Source organism: Colletotrichum aenigma, assembly GCF_013390185.1.
Source record: "Colletotrichum aenigma strain Cg56 chromosome Unknown KSG_Cg56_contig08, whole genome shotgun sequence".
NCBI lineage: Eukaryota > Fungi > Ascomycota > Sordariomycetes > Glomerellales > Glomerellaceae > Colletotrichum > Colletotrichum aenigma.
In genome coordinates, this window is record NW_023500914.1 from 1,024,248 (window position 1) to 1,045,309 (window position 21,062).

At 50.8% G+C, this 21,062-nt stretch overlaps 2 protein-coding genes across 2 annotated transcripts; one reads left to right on the forward strand and one right to left on the reverse strand.

Annotated features, from left to right (window-relative positions):
* Positions 1–5,294: 5,294 nt before the first annotated feature.
* Positions 5,295–7,732, forward strand: aclQ-0 (ABC transporter aclQ; the record flags this gene model as incomplete). The annotated part of the gene is made up of 4 exons (XM_037327074.1): positions 5,295–7,078; positions 7,128–7,319; positions 7,366–7,536; positions 7,582–7,732. 4 exons carry the CDS (start codon positions 5,295–5,297, stop codon positions 7,730–7,732), a joined length of 2,298 nt encoding a protein of 765 aa, XP_037173959.1.
* Positions 7,733–19,965: 12,233 nt separating this feature from the next.
* radR-0 (Transcription factor radR) lies at positions 19,966–20,795 on the reverse strand (the record flags this gene model as incomplete). Its single annotated transcript, XM_037327075.1, has 3 exons — positions 19,966–20,004; positions 20,064–20,575; positions 20,642–20,795. The coding sequence occupies 3 exons, from the start codon at positions 20,793–20,795 to the stop codon at positions 19,966–19,968; spliced, it is 705 nt and encodes a 234-aa protein (XP_037173960.1).
* Positions 20,796–21,062: the final 267 nt, after the last annotated feature.

A 21,062-nucleotide genomic window follows, 5' to 3' on the forward strand; every position in this document is an offset into this window, starting at 1 on the left:
CGACGGAGTCTCTTCAGTCCAAGCCGCTCATACCGCAGCGTTGTGCGAGCCCTGTACCTTGTCCGGCCAGCTGTGAACCCGAAGTGAGACCTGTGCTTGGAGATGTGGTGCTGTTTCAGTCGATGGGCAATGGAGAGTACCAAGAGGTTGCAAATCAGGCGTCTGTGGAAGTCTTGCCTCAGCTTAATGCGGCAAGCGCGTACACGCATTTTACTAGTACATGGGCGGAAACAGTCATTACCTGGATGAACGGATGGTTCCAAGCATAGTCACAGACACACTCCTTTCAGAATACTATTCCTTTTCACTGCAAAACGTTCGAAACAGTGAAGGAGGGCAATTCGTATCTCCGCCCACCTGCTAGTGGGTAGATGCACTGCAGTGACTGGGGGCAGTGGGTATGAGCAAGGGCTAAGATGCATCCTCATTCGCCGACGACAAATTGACTGGGGATTGAAGGATCCTGGTCGATGTCGTGCCTCGATTTGATCCGATCTGGAGCCGGCCTGAGAGATCATACATAGGCCGGCTGGTTCCCAAAGTGCACATTCAAGCTTCCTCCTTCAACAGCGGCAGACTTTTTCAGTGCTTCGCCAAGATGTCAACCACAAATCGATTTCCTTTTTACGCAACAAACGGCTTCAGCGGCCAAGGCGAGACTTTCCATGGCGCACTTGCCCAAATTTGTTTGGCAGACTACCTCATCTACCACCAGACAACCGGAGTCTTCAGGCACTCGCTAGACAGAGACCCCGTAAGCTTTCCACGCGAGGGCATTCCCAGAACCGACTGGGAAAAATTTGAGGAGAGCTATGTTGGCCCTCTAGCTCAAAGTATAGCTCTTGGCGGGACGAGCACCAAGGCCGTTCGATTTCCGCCATTTCAAGACCAAATTTGCCTGCTGTAGGTATGCGGAGCACCGTTTTACGAGCAATTCAGCTGATACGAATGCAGTCATGTGCGCGTGTGGTCTATTGTCTCGCAGAGCGGCTTCACAGACTTAGTCCTGCGACCGCCGAAAACTCCGTCCGACGAGATAAACGACGACATATGCCACGTATTCGGGCTGGATCCTTCCGAGCTCCCAAAACCACCTACATACCAACCATCGCATGGCCAATGCGAAACGAGCACTGGCAACATGTTCAGCGCTACAGCAGCGGAAGCAGCTGTATACCTTGAATGGGAACAGGAGGCATTGGAATCTACCAGTGCAGCGACAGCGACTTGGAGTCAGTTGAGCGGGAGTACAGAAGAAACTCAGTTGCATCCTCGATACCTTCTACACAGCAATTCAGAACTGCCGATAGCGCCAACGGGCACAACGGCTTGTGACTTAGCTGTATACCCTACCGACACCCAACAAATGAGCTCCAATTACGATCTTCTACCATGGATGTATTTATATGGAATCACCGAGGACGGGGGATATCCAGATTGCGAGCCACCCCGCGATCAGCATGGAAATTACTACTGTCTATGGCGCTCCAAGTCTGATTGCATGCACCAGTCGGAAATGAACGTGGAAGAATACCAGTAAGGCTGATGATATATGTCTCAAGTGTGGCTCATTCGCTAATTTGTTGGATCTCAAGAAACTCTCTCGACGCGCATCTGAGGCGGTTCTCATGCAAATACTGCGGAATGAGAGGTGAACAGCAAGAGTCAGTGGTGAACCATCTCCGGGAGCAATCTTGGTGCAACAATATGTTGAGATTGGACATACCCTCCGCGCCGGACGTATGTAGGCAGATTCTTGCGTAACAGCAGGACGGGCGTCTTCTTACCCTAGCCTACTGATTGGGTAACGGCATGATGGCTTCGTGAACGGCATGTGTATGGATGTTTCTCCGCCACCGCGGATACGCTCTGAATACAAATAGCTCTCTTTTCCCTCGCAAATGTTCAAAGGTTTCCAGCTTCCATAATATCTTCCGCACCTTCATACACCCACAATCATCGTCCAAGAACCACCGCAATGGACCGCTATCCCTGCGTCAACAGATACAAGCACGGCGTTGACTGCCCGGGCTGGGTCAACGTGCATGGCGCTCGCTGCGAGGACTGCGTCGTGGTACGTGAACGGCCGATCGAGTAAGCAGCTGATACTGACGTGACTAGTACAACCGATAAGTGGGGGCGGGAGCATCTGGGAGGAGAACGGGAAGCAGGAGATAGAACGCACTTAAGCACAATACAACTCCACTCATCCATCTGTTCCAATGCGACGTGGTGATGCCCCTATCGGTTACGAGGTACAACGGCCAGATCCAAGGCCCAGACCTGATGCGTTGGGACGGGCTGCCAGCTGAACATCGGCGTTCCAACAGACCGTGCATCAGATGTCACCTCGAAGGGGTCGGTTGTGGAGGGCTGCAGGCTTGCTCGGGCACACAAGTACCCAGAACGCGCGGGCGTCGGGATCCTCGCACAGCCAGCGGCACGCTAGCGAGTTCCCCGGCGCCGCTGGGGTGTGGATACGTGCGGCGGTCAAGGGTCATGGGAGGGTCTCGCTTGGCGCGCACACCCGGGGTGGGGTGCGAAAATCACGAACGACGACGCCAGCCGACTTGCAGGTTTGTCGCTCCTCGGCCGGCTTCAAGGAAGGCGCTACGTATGAACACGAACGGAGGCCTCTGCTAGGCTATCGAATGTACACATGCTACGTTTGTATCGGTGGAGTTACATGATGTGTATGATTTGGTAATTTATTTCGTGGATTATTCTTGGAGCTACTTTTGGAGTAGATGTAAGTTGGGATTGTTGCTGTCCGTTGGATTGGCTTCCGTATTGTTGTTGGCCACGTTGGCATGAGCCTCGTTGTAGAATTTTTCCATGTAGTCCTGTGCGTACGATTAGCATCATTACCAGTGGATAAGAATCTGAGGGTCTTGGAGTGCCTACCCATTGGGCTTGTAACAGCGATCCCCCCTTCAGTTTGCTTTCAATCACATAGTGCTTAAAAGCAACAAAAGTAGTGAATTGTCGAGCTTCGTCATATGAAACTGACGGTACGCCTAGAAACGATAGAATATTTCGCAGCATCTTTGCCATTGTGGCTGAGATTGGTATGGTTGTGGAGGGCTTTAGTTCACGGAATGATGTCGGTTGGATGATATGACCTCTAGTAAAAGGGTGAGAACGCGTATTTGTACTTTGGCGACTGCTCCCGTTCCATGACTCATCTATAGTAGTGAGCAGCCTGCGCAGGTAAGTCCTGGCCTCTGCTTGCTTTGATGCGAACAAACATGCTAGACTACCTTCACAATTCTGAGCATCTTTGGGCTCGGGACTGCATACAAGTGCTGTCGCGCTGGCAATGAGCAGCAACATTGTCAGGCGTACAGCCTCAAAGCCGCAGGACGACTGGGCGGCAAGTTTGATTGCTGGACCCCCCCACCCCTCTCGGAAGGCAACGCGAGGCGAGCACGATACCAGGCTCTAGATACCTATCGATAGAGACCACTGCACGAACAGGCACCTCACAGTCATGGGAACTTACCAGGCTCCTCCGTGGAGGGTGACGACTGGCTCAAGCAAGAGCCGAGAGACCAGGCAAGCCAGGACATTCTTGGATACATTGAAAGCCTTGGGTGCTTCAACGAGGACAACAGGGGGCCTTGTCGCGTTTCTCAGCCACCCATACCCAAGATCGACGCTCCAGAGTCATGGATAGTAGCCATGCCTTCTTTCTCGTTGGAGATGAGGGTATGCAGAAGCAAGGGTGGAAGGACCATGCAGGCCACCGCATTCTAGCCCCGGAAAGCCTGGAGCAACGCTGATCGATTGCGGGCATGTCTGCGAAGGTCGCTTTGGTGCAAAGGACTTGGCGGGGTCTTCTGTGGCGAGATTGGACACTGTCTATTCATGTATCTGGGTGCTATATCTTCTGAAGATGTCTTATCACCGCCTTCCCAGCAACGGTTGGCTTTGATCGTCGCTCTTTACAGGTTGAACTCTGGAGACGGCTCTCTTCTGGAGGTATTCCAGGCGTAATTCTGCCCAACTTGCCAACAATATATCCTGCTGCAGTAAGCCTTCGATCTTTTGCCATGATGATATTGCATACCTCTTCTTCCTCCGTTGGCCAGCGGCGTTTAAAGGAGCGAAACACTCCTCTCGCGGAGCTCTCATCTGGTGCAGTCATGATGAACCAATTATGCAATCTTATCCACGCTTCTAAGCGCAGGCGTTGGAAGAGGTTCATGATCCCAGCTGATTGAGAGGCCTACTATGCCCTGTTAGGATCATATGCGAAGTAATTTGTGATGATGCGGATAACTGTTTGCTGGCTGTTCGTGCTCCGCGATCAGCCTTTATGTAGAAACGCCAAAACAGAGCGCCCTGCTACCCATGGTTTAGTTCGGCGAGTCAACCTGGGGCGAACATGGTATCATGCTCTAGAAACCAATCAATGGTGTCACCGCGGCTGATGTGATACGAAAGATCTGAGGTTGGCGAGCCTAGGATCAGGCTCTAAAACTCAGCTGCAGAATGACCCGTATTGCCAACTCACTTCTGCGGGAAGGCCACTTAGAGTCATTTTGAGCCCAGCCTCTACTACCTGTCAGTGGGAAGCGTCGCGGCCAATGTCATGCAAACGGTCAGTGATCAACGCCTCAGAGTCATGGATATTGACCAGGCCATCTTTCTCGCTAGAGATAGAGGCTTACTGAAGCAAGGATAGGAGGACCATACAGACCGGCGCTTTCTTGGCGCAAACTTGACGTGGTCTTTTCTGTGATGCGACTCAAACTCATGCCACACTTCCAATAGGGGCCTCTCGCAGGGGGGGAGTGCACGACATGAATTGACAGACTTGGTACCTCACAGCCCTGAAAATGCCCCTATTGTACGCCCGCTGCCTATCTCGAAGGCGAAGCCCTCTCCTCGTCAGGTCAAAGCAGCGGCAGGGGTCTCTAAGGCAGTATCTATCGATTGGCTCTCATGGGACGCTGGGTAGTGCGGACAAGAGTGGAAGTGTCACATTAGTCGACCAGTGCATGCCAGAAAAACGCGGAAGTCTCCTGCTCACTTCTGGCCCATAAATGCGCAGTCTCTGATGAAATCAGGCCGTGAGCATTGCAAAATGAGCTGCAGTGGTGTATAGGAACCTGATCAGGAGAGGGGAGTTGGAAGAAGCATGGACATGGATCACTTGTGGCTGCCTTATAGGCGAACCACCGCTTTCCATGCTGCAAGTCAATGCCATTAATGCAGCGGCTTTTATGGGCGTACGTTTCCCATCATATGCTTCCACCCACGAAGCCTTTCTTCTACATAGCACAGTCACCATGACACCCGCCAATATTTTCGACTATTCGCGGCTTTTTTGCTCGCTCCTGACGGCGTTGCTATCCTTACTGGCACCATTGGGAGCCGAAATCTCTTCAGCACGGAGCGTTATCCGGGCTGGCTGCGCTTTGTTTGCTCTGGCATGGAGCAACGTGGTGTTCCTCTGGACTCTGTCCATCCTTCACCATAATGCCTACAGCCTTTCTACTTTGCACTCTGTTTTCTTTGCTATAGCAGCTACTCTACAGGTAGACAGGCTGAGCGACGACCCGAAGCGCCTCTGGACACCCTACAAGTGGGCTTGGTGCTTGGGGTGTATCAGTGATGCCATCGGCGTGGCACACTTCATTTCCCGACGAAATATCGACTACATAGCATGGTTGGACCTCGCTTTCGCTATAGGGAAGCTTCTAGTCTACGCCGGTATACAATGCTGCGTTTCGTTCGGCAGCGACCACAGGTACAAACGAGTACCTCAGGACGACGCCGAAAGCACGATACCCGAACTTGACGAAATCGACATTGAGACGGGCCCGGGAACAGCAGCCAAAACATCACAGTTACGCGACCAGTTCAAGATCTTCTGGCGATTTATCTGGCCGAGCAACAACAGGGCGATGAAAGGGCGCTTCATTCTCGCACTAGTGCTCAATTCAGGGATACAAGTAGTTGGTCTCTGGATTCCCCACGCTCTTGGCCGCTTCATCGATCGACTACCAATTGCTAAGACGTGGGGCTCAGTCGTCTTTCCTGTCATCTTCTGGTTTGCGCTTGAATTCTCAAGTCCTATCCTCCTCGGGCTAAAGCAACGGGTATGGATAAAGCTCAGAAGCTATCGCTCAAGGTCGCTCGACAAAGCTACATATGCCAACATTATGAACGCAGACCACTCTTTTCATACCACCAAAAGCCCAACAGAGCTCATCAACAGCGTCGACAAAGCGAAGGGCGTCGAGAATTCGTTCGACGGTCTGGTGGAACATTCAGCTGATGGGCTTTTCATGATCTACGTCATGATTCCCGTTATAGCTGCAAGATTTAACCAATCAATACTCAGCCTTATCGCAGTTTGTCTCATGACGAAATATGTCATTTTCAGACGAGCGGTCACAGCACTCTTCCGAGCTAACGATGTCCTGATCTCACTCAATGAGTTACACAAGAAGCGGCGGGAAGACACTGTGAGAGGCCGTGCAACGGCAGCCGCCTTCCAGCAGCTAGGATACCTTGTCGGTGCAAACGACAGCAGAATTGAGGAGCTCGGCCAAGCCTTGGACACATACCTCATACACGCTTACTGGTTCTGGGCGAGCAATCTATTGGTAGACTGCGTAGGACAGTACGTCGGCATACTGCTTGTATGTGACCAGGTTCTCTCTGGAAACATGACTACTGGAGATATTTTTGTGTGGCTTGCATACTGGAACCAAGTGGCCTCCCCGGTAACTGCAATATTGAAAGCCCTGGAAAACCTCTCGAAGAGTTTTCAGGATGCTGCCAAAGCAGGGGAGATTCTGGATATGAAACCCCGAGCGACGCAAGGGAAAGGCTTGACAGTCACACAGGGTGGATTGGAGCTTAAGGATATCACGCTCAGTCTCGGAGGCAACGCAATCTTCGAGAACTTCAACCTCAGTGTCCCCGGCGGTACCAAGGTGGCTCTCGTTGGGCCTTCGGGTGTGGGAAAGTCAACAATAATCGGCCTCTTGAGCGGCCAAATTGTACCCGACAGCGGCGAGGTCTTGGTGGATGGGCAGAACATCAACGAAGCTGACCACGATGTGTACGTTACGTTTTTGCCAATCCTTGAAATATGACTAATATCATCAAAGTCTCGCGAGTCATATTGGCGTCCTCGAACAAAAACCTCACGTTTACGACACCACGGTCAAGGACAACGTGCTCTACGGGAAGCGGGAAGCAACAGATGAGGAAGTGGAAGCCGCCTGTCGGAAAGCTTGTATTCACGACGACATCGTCAGGCGTGAGAAAGGCTACGAAACTCCGTGCGGAGTGGACGGGAAGTAAGCAGCAAGATCTGCCCATATATTCCAAGCTAATCGTTTTGAGGCACTTTTCTGGGGGCCAGGTCCAGCGCATTACAATCGCGCGGCTATTTCTCATGGACCCAAAAATCCTCTTGATAGATGAAGGTACCAGCGCTCTGGATGCAGCAACCGAAGGTTTCATCAAGCGAAGCATTGCGGAGACTTTCGAAAGTCGCACCGTTGTCACCGTAGCGTGGGTAACCACCTGTTGATAGTAGCTAGATGCTGATTCCTTTAGACACCGGCTGTCTTCTATCAGGCAGGCAGACATAATAATCGTGCTCGGCGAGAAAGGAGAGATCGTCGAGAGTGGAACTCATGACACACTCTTGAAGTTGAAGAGGAAGTACTGGGAATACTGGCAGGAGCATCTGGGAGAGCAGTCTTAACCAAATCACGGGGAGATATTCTAGTTTAGTGTAGTATTCAGATTCCGCTGTCGGCGATCGCAAGGCTGCCGCATGCCGGAGCTGACAGGAACCTATTACACTTAGCTTAGGAATCCAGGGCGCTTTTCTACATGTAGGCGATGACCTCGTCTCCCGGTGGATAGGCGTGCTAAAAGCATGTTTGAAAAAAACGTTGCTCAAAGGTCAAATGTGAGGTACGAAATTGAAAATGAGGCCAAGGCATTCTGGCGCAAGGCAAAAGATAAGACGGCCCAACAGTGGTTGATTATGCCTCACACGTCGGACATGAAAACACATGCTGGTCAAAGCAGTCAACTCGCCAATCTGTATTTATGCTGCAAACTTCAAAAAGTTCTAGGCAACTCCTATCAACCGTATAACCTTAACCTTAAGCGTGCTTTGCGCGGAGTGCTTGTGACCATGAATCCTCATATTGCCGCAGAACGGTCAACAAGACGTCCCTTATCGCGGCGGGGGCTACTAGCGGCTGAACAGGTTTGCAGACGACTGGCTACAATGAGACAGTGAACGGAAGCCTGCCATCGATCCGTTCTTGATTTCTCTGTCTTTCTGATGAGTAGATTATGGTCAGACTGACGCTGTGCCGGGGTATACGATGCTCAGCGGTAGGGTGCGATTATTAAAAACTCATCGCATCCTAGGTCCTTGTAAATGGCATGCGTATCCACATTGGGGACAGGTACTTCCTAGTACTGTGGGGGCACTCTCGCACTTTTGCGCCTGACCGTGAAAAGCCCAATGTTATGGGTCACTCGCAGCATGTGTTCGTTACCCCTGTTCCTCGCCAACCGATGTTCATGCTAGAACGCGATGACCAATCCACTCGAGGGGCATCAATGGCGCGACTCACTTGGATGATGAAAGTGAAGCAGTCGAGAAACGCGGGATAAGACATGTCTGCAGATGAAAGGGGCACGGGTATTGATTGGAGCTCGAAGCCCTGACAACAAGGTCGATGTCGAGCTTTGAATCATGCCGGTACATCCTAGTTCCAGCTGCGCCCGATAACAGATAATAGATGCCGGAGGCAGGTAGTGCGATTTGAACTATGATAAACCCTCAGGCACGGTTGCAGAATGGTGTTCTTGATCTATTCGCCCTGATGTGCCTAGGAGCCCCTGGGATTTGCGTCGGAGAGCAAGGTTGAACTGGCTCCAAATGACTCGTTTCAAGCTACAATAAATGCTCTATCTCACCTCTCAGGCCGCTTTCTTCACGGAACTTGAACGAAAACTTATGTTATCTCCTCGCCCAAATTGCACGATGGCTAGCGCAACAGCTGGAGACATCGAGGCTACTAAAAGAGCCACCTCTATCTTAGAATACAGTGTTTCCTATTCACACTGGGATATCATAAGCCAGGAACCCTGTGAGGAATTCCGTCAGCGAATGCAAAGGGCGACAAAGAGCAAGTTGTATTGTACGTTTTTTGTTATAATTTTGGTCTAACTAGCCACAGAGTGGGCGCCTAAATACGCTGAGCTGCAGCTCTGGAAACACACTGTCAAGCACTTTGGAGCTTCTGCAGAGTTTTGGCAAAGTTTTGAGGGGGAAGTTTATAGATTCTCAAAGCAGACTAAATCTTAGATTAGGTTGGAAAGGAAGGGGATGGAGGCGCGCTAAGACGATAGTATGTGAGTTGCGAGTTTGGAGAGGAGGCATTGAGAGAGCCTATGCATGTTCATAGTGACTCACGGGCCTCATTTCACGCACACAATCTTGACAGGTCACTGTTCTGCCCCTATTAAGAAATCAACATTCCAAAACGCGGCGCAGCAATAAGGCACCTCGGAGGACTCACCTTGAAATACCTACCTCACTTATGATGGTAGGTGCACGGGCCTTAGTGGTTTTCCCAGTCACTGTGGCCCGTGCACCTGAGCTGAAGTAGCGCACCTATTTAAACAACCGTTGGTCCCCAAGGCATCATGAACTTGTTGGTTCCTCAAAGATCTGACGAATCTTTTCCACAAGGTACAGTGTGAGTCCTTCTTTATTTACTGGAGTCTTCTAACACAAGAATAATAGAATAATGGTCGTCCAGTCTGAGTGGGAGTGGCTCTTCAGCCCTTTTGATGCACTCGGTCTTCCCTATGGAAATCTAGATGCTAAGAAAGTAGAGAAGGCATTCAGGAAAGCAGCTTTCGTGTGCCATCCCGATACGAAAAAGAAACGGCGTCACGGGATATCGAATATCCGCTGGCCGCAGATGTGGCAAGTTGAAAACGCCCAGGCCTTTCTCTTAGACGTCCTCGGTACCGCTACCTATACGAAGCTGGAGAGATTCAAATCATTCCCGCAAACTTTTTATCCCAACAAGAACCCGTTCTTCGAGATTCCACAGCACCTTCCACCTTCCCTTAGGCAGTGCAGCATTTGTTTGGTTGTCGTCGACAGGCATGATCTCTCTGCGCATGTAGAGATCGACCATCGAGACGGCTACCAAACACATCTAGCGGAAACCGTCCCGGGCTTACAAGTCTGCCGCTCCTGCAGCTCAGCTATGATTTCCGACACCTACGATACTCACATGACCGAGTGGCATGTGTGTCCCTTGTGCGACTCATTCGAAGCCCTGTTGTTCGATCATGTACAAACTGTACATCGTCTTGATTGCTGCCCGGGCTGTGATCTCAGTGATGAGCCAGCAGTTCACATCACAACCATGCATCCTGCGTCGGCATGTCTCGTGTGTGCAGAGATGATTTTCGACGAAACTATGTTACAGCATTTGAAGGACGAGCACAGCTTCCATCCGTGCCGATGTTGTGACCGATGGGAGATATCTTCAACTGGCTTTCAGGAGCACTGTGAAGAGCGGCACCTGGTCAAATGTGGTCTCTGCGGAGAGGTCACCATAGACAAGGGTCTTGCCAACGACCATATGGTTGAGGGTCACGGGCTTCAGACTTGCCCATCGTGCCCTTCAAACAGGGTTTTTGACATCGCACACGTACTCGAGAAACACTCTCTCGAGCCGTGCCCGGCATGCATGCTGGACTATGAGAAAGATCGCCTCGCCACTCATCTCCGATTCGAGCACCACTGGGTCGTTTGCGACATCTGTGGGTCACCAGAATCTGACGAGGACGCCCTCCTAGAGCATTTCGATCACCATACGACATGCACCCTGTGCGACGAGCCAATGCTGGAAATCCAATATCGGCAACATCTTGAAGACAGTCACGCCCTTCTTCTCTGTCTTTTATGCGATGAAGCCTTTGCACCAGTGGAATTGCCCGGCCACTTTCGGGATGCTCACCCGCAGACGAAGCCGTGCCTCGTATGTCAATGTCCTCAAACCGAGAACGGCATGAATGGACATATGATGGAAGTACATCATTGGATCAAATGTCGGTTTTGCGCCGGATTGTTCCCCGAAGAAGTGCGGAAGAACCTTCATGAAGAAAGCCACCAGGCCGAAGCTTGTCTTGAATGCGGCCAGGCTGTCGCCGAGTCAGAAGCACAGAGCCACCTCACTGAGGAGCACGGTTATCAAGCCTGTCCTTTCTGCGCTCGACTGTCGAAAGAGCTACTACGTCACATCAACGATAAGCACCGTCTCCCAGAGGAACATCAGCCGCCGGACTTCCTCCCGGACATCGCGAAGTCCACACCTTTGGGTGTTCTTAGGACTCAGCTGGAAAGCCTCGCGAGCCAGGCCAGTCGGCAAGAGTCACAAGACGCCTTGAAAAAGGCGATTGGGTTCATTCAGCAAGCGATGCTCTGTGAGGGGTCCATCAACGGCCGCCAAGAATCGGCGCCTTCCATGAAAAGATCTATGCAGTGTTCTTCTGTGCCGCACCCGCCCAAGAAAGCCAAAACGTCGAAGATGGACTTGAGTGTACTGAAGGAGCGGCTCACGAGCCACGAAACGATTCGGCATGTTATGCAAATAGCGACATCCGACGATAGGGCCCTTGAGCACTCTTGCCTTGCCGAACAAGAAGAAAGCTCAGACGTATATGAGTCAGTATCCCGAATCAGCCTTTTTGTGGACAAATGCGAGCGCGCAATTGGGTTTGCGAAGATTTGTCAGTACCATGGGCTAACCCGGATAGCCGGGCTGCTTGATAGCACCCGGGCACGGTCAGCGAGACAAAGAACAGACTCAGCCGAGATCAACAGAATTCTAACCCTGAAGAACTACGAAAACAATGAACACAACCGAAACAAACTTCATCGGCAACTCAAGCTTGGTCGCTGGCTGTTGAAGCTTTGCGGATCGTACCCAGGACTCATCTGCTTTCTTGCTGTGAGCAATGTCAACTTAAGTCCGGAACGTCTACCATTTACGGAGGAAGGGCTGGATCATTTTCATACAGGACTTGCGCGATATTCGCGCCTATGGACAGCAGGAGACATGTACCTAGAATACTTGGAAAGGGGACTCAACGGACGATCTCTCGATGTTCGGGCCATCACCAGTCTTTTGATCGAGAGTTAAGTCGAACAGGGGTCATTTGCGCTTTTATATGAAAAGAATCCATATCCTGAGACTTGTAGTATCTCTCGTATTGCTCTGGAACCACACTGGTCAAGTTTGACGCTGCCACCATCTGTCATCGGCGAGGAACCCGTAGGTGGCTAGATGTCCACCAAAAGGTTCCATAGCCATCTCCTTTCCCCTGAATAGATGTAACCTCAACTTCAGGGGTCTGCTCTGAAGTGATCTCCTGGCCATCTTCTTCCCATCTTCTCCAAAGCTCGTCGATCCTCCAAAATGCTTCAAACGCACTTGTGCTGCCCTTTTTGAAGTGCATCCACATTCCATTGGTAGCATTCATCTGGCACAGAATTTTCACCGCTTTTGGCAAGCTCTGTGCTATCTTTTTGCAATCGTCGTCTAGAGAATCGATCTGATGATAGCCGTGCATCATTGCCATCGAGAGTCCTATAGAGTCATGCTGCCTGAAAGTGTATAAAATATGAACGGCGAGCACAAGTCGGAAACTTCTCCACAATATCAGGGCCCATGACAGACGAGCCTGAGCACGCTCGTAGGTCTTTTGAGTATGTAGCTTGGAATACTCGTTCTCGCTTTTCTCTCTGCTGTCATTAGTCTTCTGTCTGCCAAAGAGAGAGAGAACATACAATGTCTCAGTTCTCTGTCTTTTAGCATCTTGACACTTCATGCATAGAGGGCCTAGAATAAATGCCCAAATGCTGCTGTAGAAAGATAGAACTGCCGTTAAGACAATCATGTTTGCCACCAGTCCAAGTTGAAAACGTTGAAGGATGATCATGACCTGACAGATGGTCGGTGGTATTTTCAGAAGTCCCACTCTGAGCACCGAATTGAGAGAATCTGACTTCCTCATCAGCCGCAATGTCGAAACATCTCGTTGGAGGATTATAGCGTCGCAAGTTCCTGAATCGAGTGCCGCAACAAGGTTGTGCGCCATCATTTTTTGGATTTGTACAGCAACAAAAGTTGTCGAAGATGAGAGTACAGAGGGATCCATAATGAAAATTTCTGAGAGATAAGCTGAATAATAAAGCTGAACGAACGGTACCAGGCTCAAAGCTATGCTGAGAAGGATTGAGCAGTAGAAGCAAATCGCTGCTGACAGGGGGCTATGAATTCGTCGACACGCTGCTTCCATTTTCAAATGGTTGAGGCAAGAATTTGAAAGACGAGTGAAAAATCTTATGAAAGTTCTATACGCTCAATACATACGGTGAATGCTCTTTCTATATAGTACACATCCATTTGTAAGATACAGCGAGCTAGTTTACCCCCACCTCCTTAGCTAGTGGAGTGCCTGCATAGATGGGTTTGAGCGGTAAACAGGGGGGGGCACTCAGCGGGGACTGGCCCTTGGCGTGCAGGCTGATTGCTACGCCCTTCCGGGTGAGTGAATCCATACCGAATTCGACACCCCAAGACGGCACATGCAGTAGCCATCTGCAGCACCAAGCTGAGAGGTCCTCGCGAGGAATTGACGGGTACGCCGCAGCTTAGGCAAGAGATTAGTTTCCCGCCGGTAGGCCTACCAGGTTGTTTCCCAAACGCATAAGACTGTCCGTACTGTTGGCCAAATAACGTAGCATGCGTAGGCATTTTGGAGCGCGATCAGAAGTACTTGTCAACATGTTTTTAAACGTTTAAAATCATCAATTGTGTAAGTATCGGGAAATCTGCCTCAACACTGCGAATCATAGTCCACTTGAGCAAGGCATAACGGCTTTGCCAGCCCAGCTTAGCTGCTTTAGGTATATTGCATCCAAAATAACCGCTAAGCCGGAAACGGCACAGTGGAGCTCGCAAAGCTGCCGGCTGACGGGGACTACTTTCTTTTTTTTGGGAGGATCTCAAAAATCCCATTGATGCCGCCATACGCCTCGCCCCAAGGGCAATTGGTCCAACCCGGCCTGGCGAGTAGAATCAATAGTGCCAGGCTTGCGAGACGTCAACACGAATGCAAAGTGATCTTGAGGTTACGGTCAGCTTCTGGAAGCTGTACTACCGCATAGAGATCGGTCTCCTTTACCCCCCTCAGCTCTCAAAAGTCCAGAGCAGCCTCCACTGTCAAAGATAACCCCTGCCTGAAGGGTTGTTGACTTGGTACGTGACCCGCAAGATGCGTCAGGTATGCAAGGCGCGCAAAGTTTCGCAGCAAACTGTGTCAACGGGACCAGGCTTCTACTTTCGACGTCGTCCTGGTTATCCTTGGCCAGCGCAGTCTGGATGAGTCTGCTGGGAGACAGCTGACCGCAGGCCGCTTCATGGCAGTGGGAGTACCAAATGCCTATGCCTGTTTCTCAGCTCGCCACTCCAGCCTAAGTTGAAACTCGGTTTGCTACGGCCTTTCGCGGTCTGCTAGATACAGCTCGCAGAACACAGACGTTGAACACCTTCGTACATGTTGATGTGTTGGTTGAACATGTCGGTTGCAATTGAAGCGACATGCTCCATGTACACGAGGTTTCCCTTCGCCTGGTGACTCGTGGGAACGCCCGTACTTCAAGCTTAATCGATCATGTGAAAAGGCCGAATTTGGTCAAGTTCTCCGGCGTCGCTTCACACGAGCACTGACTGTGTTCATATCGAGTACCTTGTCGCGTATTGTGCGAAGGAATGGTCGACCAACATCTGGGCTCCTATCTGAAGCTTCTGCCTCTTGGCCGTTCGGTCGCTGAGACTCAGGATGCGAACCACTTATTGAAGGTAGAGACCTCCGCCGTGGTGGTCGAGTAATAGCAGGTTTCAGTGGTTTCGACCTCCCAGTTCTGTTCGGAGTCAGGGTTTCTTCTCGATAGTAAGACTTTCCTCTGACCGACCGTGCTGGTGATCTCGATGCTGATTTCCGCGTTGACACCTGAGGACTATTGACTAGAGTCAGCCAACTATCACGTCCTAACAGTGCGGTGGTAATTACCGTGATGCTGATTGGGAAGATGAGTCTTTCTTCGCTCGTAAGCGCAGGCTGTGTCGCCGACCGCCGTTCCAACCGGACCCAAAAGTGCGGGTTAACGGCTGGGTAGAATGATCAGGACTTTGACTGCACAGGTCTCGAAGCAGCGGAGGACGAAAATGAGGGTTTTGAGGAACGAATTGCTCGGCTAGAACGAAATGATGTTCTATGTTCGTATCTTCAATTGTTTCCGCATCGGAGTCGCCGAGATATTCCATCGCGCAGGTTGTTTTCTATGGCAGAAACGAAAAGGGCGGCAAGCAAACAAAAGTGATGTAACAAGGAGATTCACGACGTGAATGAGAAATGAGGTGAGATTTGGCATTATCGTGTCGCGTTACTTAGTCAGCATTGCTGTGGACTTCCCGGCTTAGCAATGTTTGGTTCGGTGCAATAAGCGGCACGGGCTGCAATGGTGGGCTGGATAGATGGTGGCGCGTGCGTAACGTCGTTCTGCGGGTACACGTTATGTACATGCCCCTCAGGTGGTAGAGAAATATTGCCATGGTATCCGTATGTAAGGCAAGGTGGGTGGAGAATGCACCCTAGCTGCATTGCGGGGCGCCGACGAGCGGCAAACGACAGGCTCAAATACGTGCTGAAATGCAACTGGAGTTGATGCGCCTGAACGATAAGTAGGCGAGCAGTACTTCACTAGAGGCTGGTCGGTTTCTCGTCTGTATTGGCATTCCCATTCACTATTTCCATCATGGCAGCACCGTCACTGAACCCATGGAAAGCTGCTGATGCTCTTGAGGATCAATATGTCATTCGAGTGCGTATTCCTGATCCTCTTATCTTCAATGCAACATCGAAAGAGACACCGCAGGGATGGCTCTGCAGGATTCACGAATTCGAGAGTTGTGGCACTTCCGAGGAGTCGTCTTCCACTCCTGGCCCTGAAGTTGGACCGACCGGCGGAGTTCTTCTATTCTCAGGCCCGAAGAATCTCCATGAGAAGCTGCGCGCCAACATACCTGACGGCTTCCTAGCCGGCCGCCAGAAGACATTGAATGACATCGTTTTTGGGCCCAAATTCGGCCAGGTCAGCAGACACCATTTCGCCGTTGGTATTTACAAAGACCAATGTGTCGTCTTCAATATGTCTCGAAACGGCACGTGGGTGAACGGAGATTACCTCCAAGGAGAGAACAGCCTGATGGCACTCAACCCGGAAACGGAAAGCGAGATACGTCTGGGCAACCCGCCCTTTTCGCTCTTCATACGATGTCAACACCCAAATATAGCACGCCTCAGAGATCTTTGGCCGAATCGCGATACTACCTTGTCAGAAGTCGATAACACGTCCCAAGGAACGACTGTCGCTACAACGAACCATCTTGGCGGGGGTTCAGGCTTGCTGCGCATATATTACCTCGAGGATCGCAAGATTCCCAGTCGGACAGGGGTGAAGAAGATTCTTGCTTTGAATGCCAGAACCTGCGATCTTCACGTCGCGAAGGCCTACCCTATTGCAGACAGAGACAAGTTACAAAAGCGGATCGAGCTTCTTGAGCCGTTGCCTCAGACGCATTCCGGGCCATTCCTACAAGATCACGCCCTCATCTTAGCGGAGGACGCAGTATACCTGCTGTCGCCTTACTTGGAAAACATTCACACCTTACGAGATGTCACCGACTTTGGCAAAGAAAACAGACAGACAACCAGGGAACGCCATGCTGCCGCGCGACAGCTCCTGAGAAGCCTACTCAAAGTTGTTTCGCTGCTACATACACGCTACATGGTCTCACATGGCGACTTGAGTCTACGGACTGTGTTTTCCGGGTCTCTTTACGACTGCGAACAACTCTACGTTGCCGGTTTCTCCGAGGCAGCCTCGCTCACCCCCACCCGTGCTAAAGCAGACTGCCTCGCGATTTTCAACATGGTCGCGGACTTCCTGGGAGAGGGCCCTCACCAAGGCTGGCTTGCCATAGAGTTGCTCGATTCTCTCTGGGACCAGTCGAGACTGCTTCGCAGCGGAAGAGCTTGGCCCTATTCTGTTACGCAGGTCTGTAATCTGCTTGACTTGACTTACGACGCTGACGACGCACGCTGGAAACGAATCACCGTATCGAAAGATGTCATGATCAGATATCAACGCGAGGGCAGAATCTTGCGTTACCGGGCTGATGACATCCAAGACTTCGCCGCCCTGGCAGCCATGACAAGCACTATAGCGGAACCCGCGAGTGCGCAGAGAAACATGCAGACTGCCATTTCTGTTCTGCGGCGATTCATCAAAGAAAAGGGCGTTCGGGACCACTTGTCACAAAACGATTTCGACGCGTTCTCTTTGCACATGACTCGGCATCACAACTTGAGTATCTTCCTACAGCCTTCGTTGAGGCGAGAACATTATACGCTGAGGAGCACGTCTCTCTTCTTCGTGGCTACCATCAACTTCAAGATACCGTATCAGACCCAATTCGGGTGGATCAATCTTTCGAGTCTTCGACTGCTAGGCCCTTTGGACTTGACGACCTCGATTCGTGGTCTCCTCGAAGATTGCTTCGAAGTGAGAGGCCATTGTGGCGGGGTCTACGTTACTGTCGATGACCACCTTGCAAAGGCCGCGGAACTCCTTGGCGTCAGATACTCAGACGACGAACTAACCAACCATGGCAACAAAGAGCTTGAGCGATACACATGGGCAAAGAAGGAGCCACTGGGGAAATTCCTTAAATCCCACATGCCCTACAATCCTCTCGACGCATTTGTGGCACAAGACCCCAGAGACCTGTTGGCGCCTCATACGATGACAAGCTCGACTTATGATGGAACATTGGAGTCTAGCGAGTCTGGAGCATCTTCGCTGCCAGCGTGGGGGCGGCCGGATAAAGGATCGAATCATGTTGAGATGACCTCCAAGTGGCTCGAGACAACCGAGCATATTTCGCGCAGGCGGGTAAATCGAGCTGACATGATCAGAACTACCTTTTGTACGAAGTAAAATGTCATTTTCTTGGACGTCGCAATAAAAGGTGCGGCGGGATTTGGTCTAGACCGCGTGGCAGAGTTCTCGCAATGACGACCTCCTGTTTTGTAGTTTCAGCCCCTTATTTTTGTCAACTATCTGAGTAGCATCCAGGGATTCCGCGTTTGATTTTTGTTCACTGTAAGCCCTGTATTCGGGATGCGAAAACTTGAATTCTGAGGCTCAGAGGTGCGAGATGGTTGGACTCTTGACCCGGCTTGCCTTGATGTATCCATGCATCGGAGCGCCAAATGTGCATCTTGCGGTAGCCGTAGTCTCTCAATCTTTTGCGTAAGGGTTTCCGGAATTTTCCTAGGTTCGACCGACCCCGTTTAAGAAGCGTGTTACAAATAACATCACCAGGTACAGCATATGAGGAGACGGTTGAACTCCACACTCTAGTCACTGGAGAACGGAAAGGAGCAAAGACAGGAGCAACCAAACAACAGATAAATCCATCTGCGACCTTTTAAATTGATTTCTCACGTCCTACGCAGGGCCTAATGTTCCGAAGAATCTGAGCGCGGCCTGAAGAAGAGATAGCATGTTCCCGCTGCATCCCCCGCCAACACTGTTATTCCACAGACGCATAATGTCAAGCAGCGCACTGCGTTTGTTTAAATTAGCTGGAAGAAATCCAACAGTTTGTCCATCTATGGTCGCACCATCTCCTGAGAGACACGGTCGCTTTAATACTTCTTCTTGTGGCACCTCCGCCAAGGGTTGTCCTGTACAGCATTAAGCAAATTTTTCCTTGTGATACTGGTACCATTTACCTGTGTCTCTGGTGGTCTGCGGCTGCAAAGCGTACTGTTCGTCCTGAGATGAACCTAGCGTTTTGAATCAACCTAAGTACTGTGATAGGTGGAAGTAACCTACTCATTTGACCGGCGACAGATTCAGTTGCGTAATGAACTCGTAGAAGCAGAATGGGAAATTAAGTAGCTACCAGAATGTTCTTATATTGTCATCGACTTACCCTTGTCGCTTAGACGAGGCTGACATGAGCATGTAAGCGATCGGGCTAGGGTCTGCATGAATTCTGTCAACAATATCCTCTAGGTTCACCACGCCTGGCCGGCATGCCGACTGCTCATTGCCCTAGAAACGACGCAAATCCCCACAGTTGTATGGATGGGGTCTTTGTACCCTATCAAACTCTCTGGGATTATCTGCAAGGTCATCAATGGTCGCCAGGACTTGTTTCACTGGCGGCGGGTAGCGAGGCACCATTGGAAACAAAACTGCTATATATGCCTGATCTCAAATACAATGGTCAGAGCTCCGCACCAATGGCAGCCATTTCCTATCCGCTAGATAGTCCAACAGGCTGTGATGTTTTAGTAGGAATTACAGGCATCAGACCGCAAATCCTACTTCATGGAAATACGTACGCATTACCCGTAACGAGGTTCCGATCTATTTTGGGACAACAAAGAAGTTCGCTAATTATTCGACCTGCTGACTACGTAAAAAGAGAAAAAAAAAAGAACACTGAAAATGTTCGCAAACTGGAAACGCCGCCGCTTGTTCCATCGCCATCTTCACGTAAGTTCAAGTCCGACGACCATCTCATACTTTTCACAATGCTCTCGAGTGCCCAGCCAAAGTTTCCTTGCAGAAGTTGAGCCAGTGCCAACGCAGCTTGAAAGAATATGACGAAAACTGCCCATGGATAGGGCTTTTCTGCTATTCTTGCTTCCCCGCTAACACTCTCCGCCAAACGGCATTTTACCCCAGAATTATGCCAGGAGATGCCAGCATGGACAATGGTGTACTCGTAGCCAACGTTGTAATCATCTTTCGAGTGGCTGAAAGAGTGATGGTGAAAGATTCTGGTCATTGATCATTAGCAATGGAGACGTAGGAAGTCTGACTTTCGCAAATGACCTACGCAGGATTTCGGGGAGCAGAAGCCAGGAGCAGAAACATAGTTGTAGTTTATGTAAGCGCAGCGATCATCGCCACCGGAGTGAAGCTTGCTGACATCATTCGTAGCACCATTCAAGTGATTCACCGGGAATAGTGTCACCGGTACGGCTGCCGTTGGTTGCGTCGGGTAGATCTCCGTGGTTATTGGGCATGGCTGAGTGTTTTGTAACGGAGCCAGGAGCATCTCTTGCAGTAGAGGGTACGTCAAATAATCCAACTGTGAATCAGCGTTTGACCTTCCATAACCGTCGTTATAGGTCTGTGAGAAGTGAAGCTCCTTATCGGCGTGTTTTGGACAAATGGATAGGCCCCGGTGCAGGGTCTCCGTTGAGGCTGGCATTATATGTGTCTGGACTGAGGATTGCGACTGGTACTTGCCACTTTCTGCTGGCGTCTGCTTCTGAGCGGCGGCTGTTGAGTCCTTCTGTGAGACGCGTCTCTCGAGATCCTCGAGGCGTCTCTTGAGCTTATTGCCTACGAGTATTTGTTATGATGCAATCTTGGTGACATACAAAGAGGCTCGTCATGAGCTTGACGTACGGTGTTTGCGTTGGGCTATGCGGTTTTGAATTCTCCGGCGTCCAGCGAGGTCGGTAATCTTGGTCCAGTCCTCTTCCAGGTTAATAGAGTTTCGGAAAGCCCTGCTTTCGCTGGCTGGAGCAGTTTCTGGGCAGGTATGCTGATGTTCAGACATGGCAAACGTTGACGAAGGGAGCTGGCCGCCAAGTAACAAGTTGCTCGACTGAGGCTAATTGAAAGGTCTTCGGAAGTTTTTCAGGTTGGAAGAGAGCAATAACATAATCAGAAGATAGAATAGGTGAGGACACGATAGACGAAATAGAGGACCTAGCGAGGGTGGTGGGAAGGAGAGGGGTTAAATGAAGCCGGCCAAAGCCTTCACTCGTGCGAATGGGGTTTCGAGGAGATAGGCGGGGCGGGATACGCACCCTTCTAGGAATGG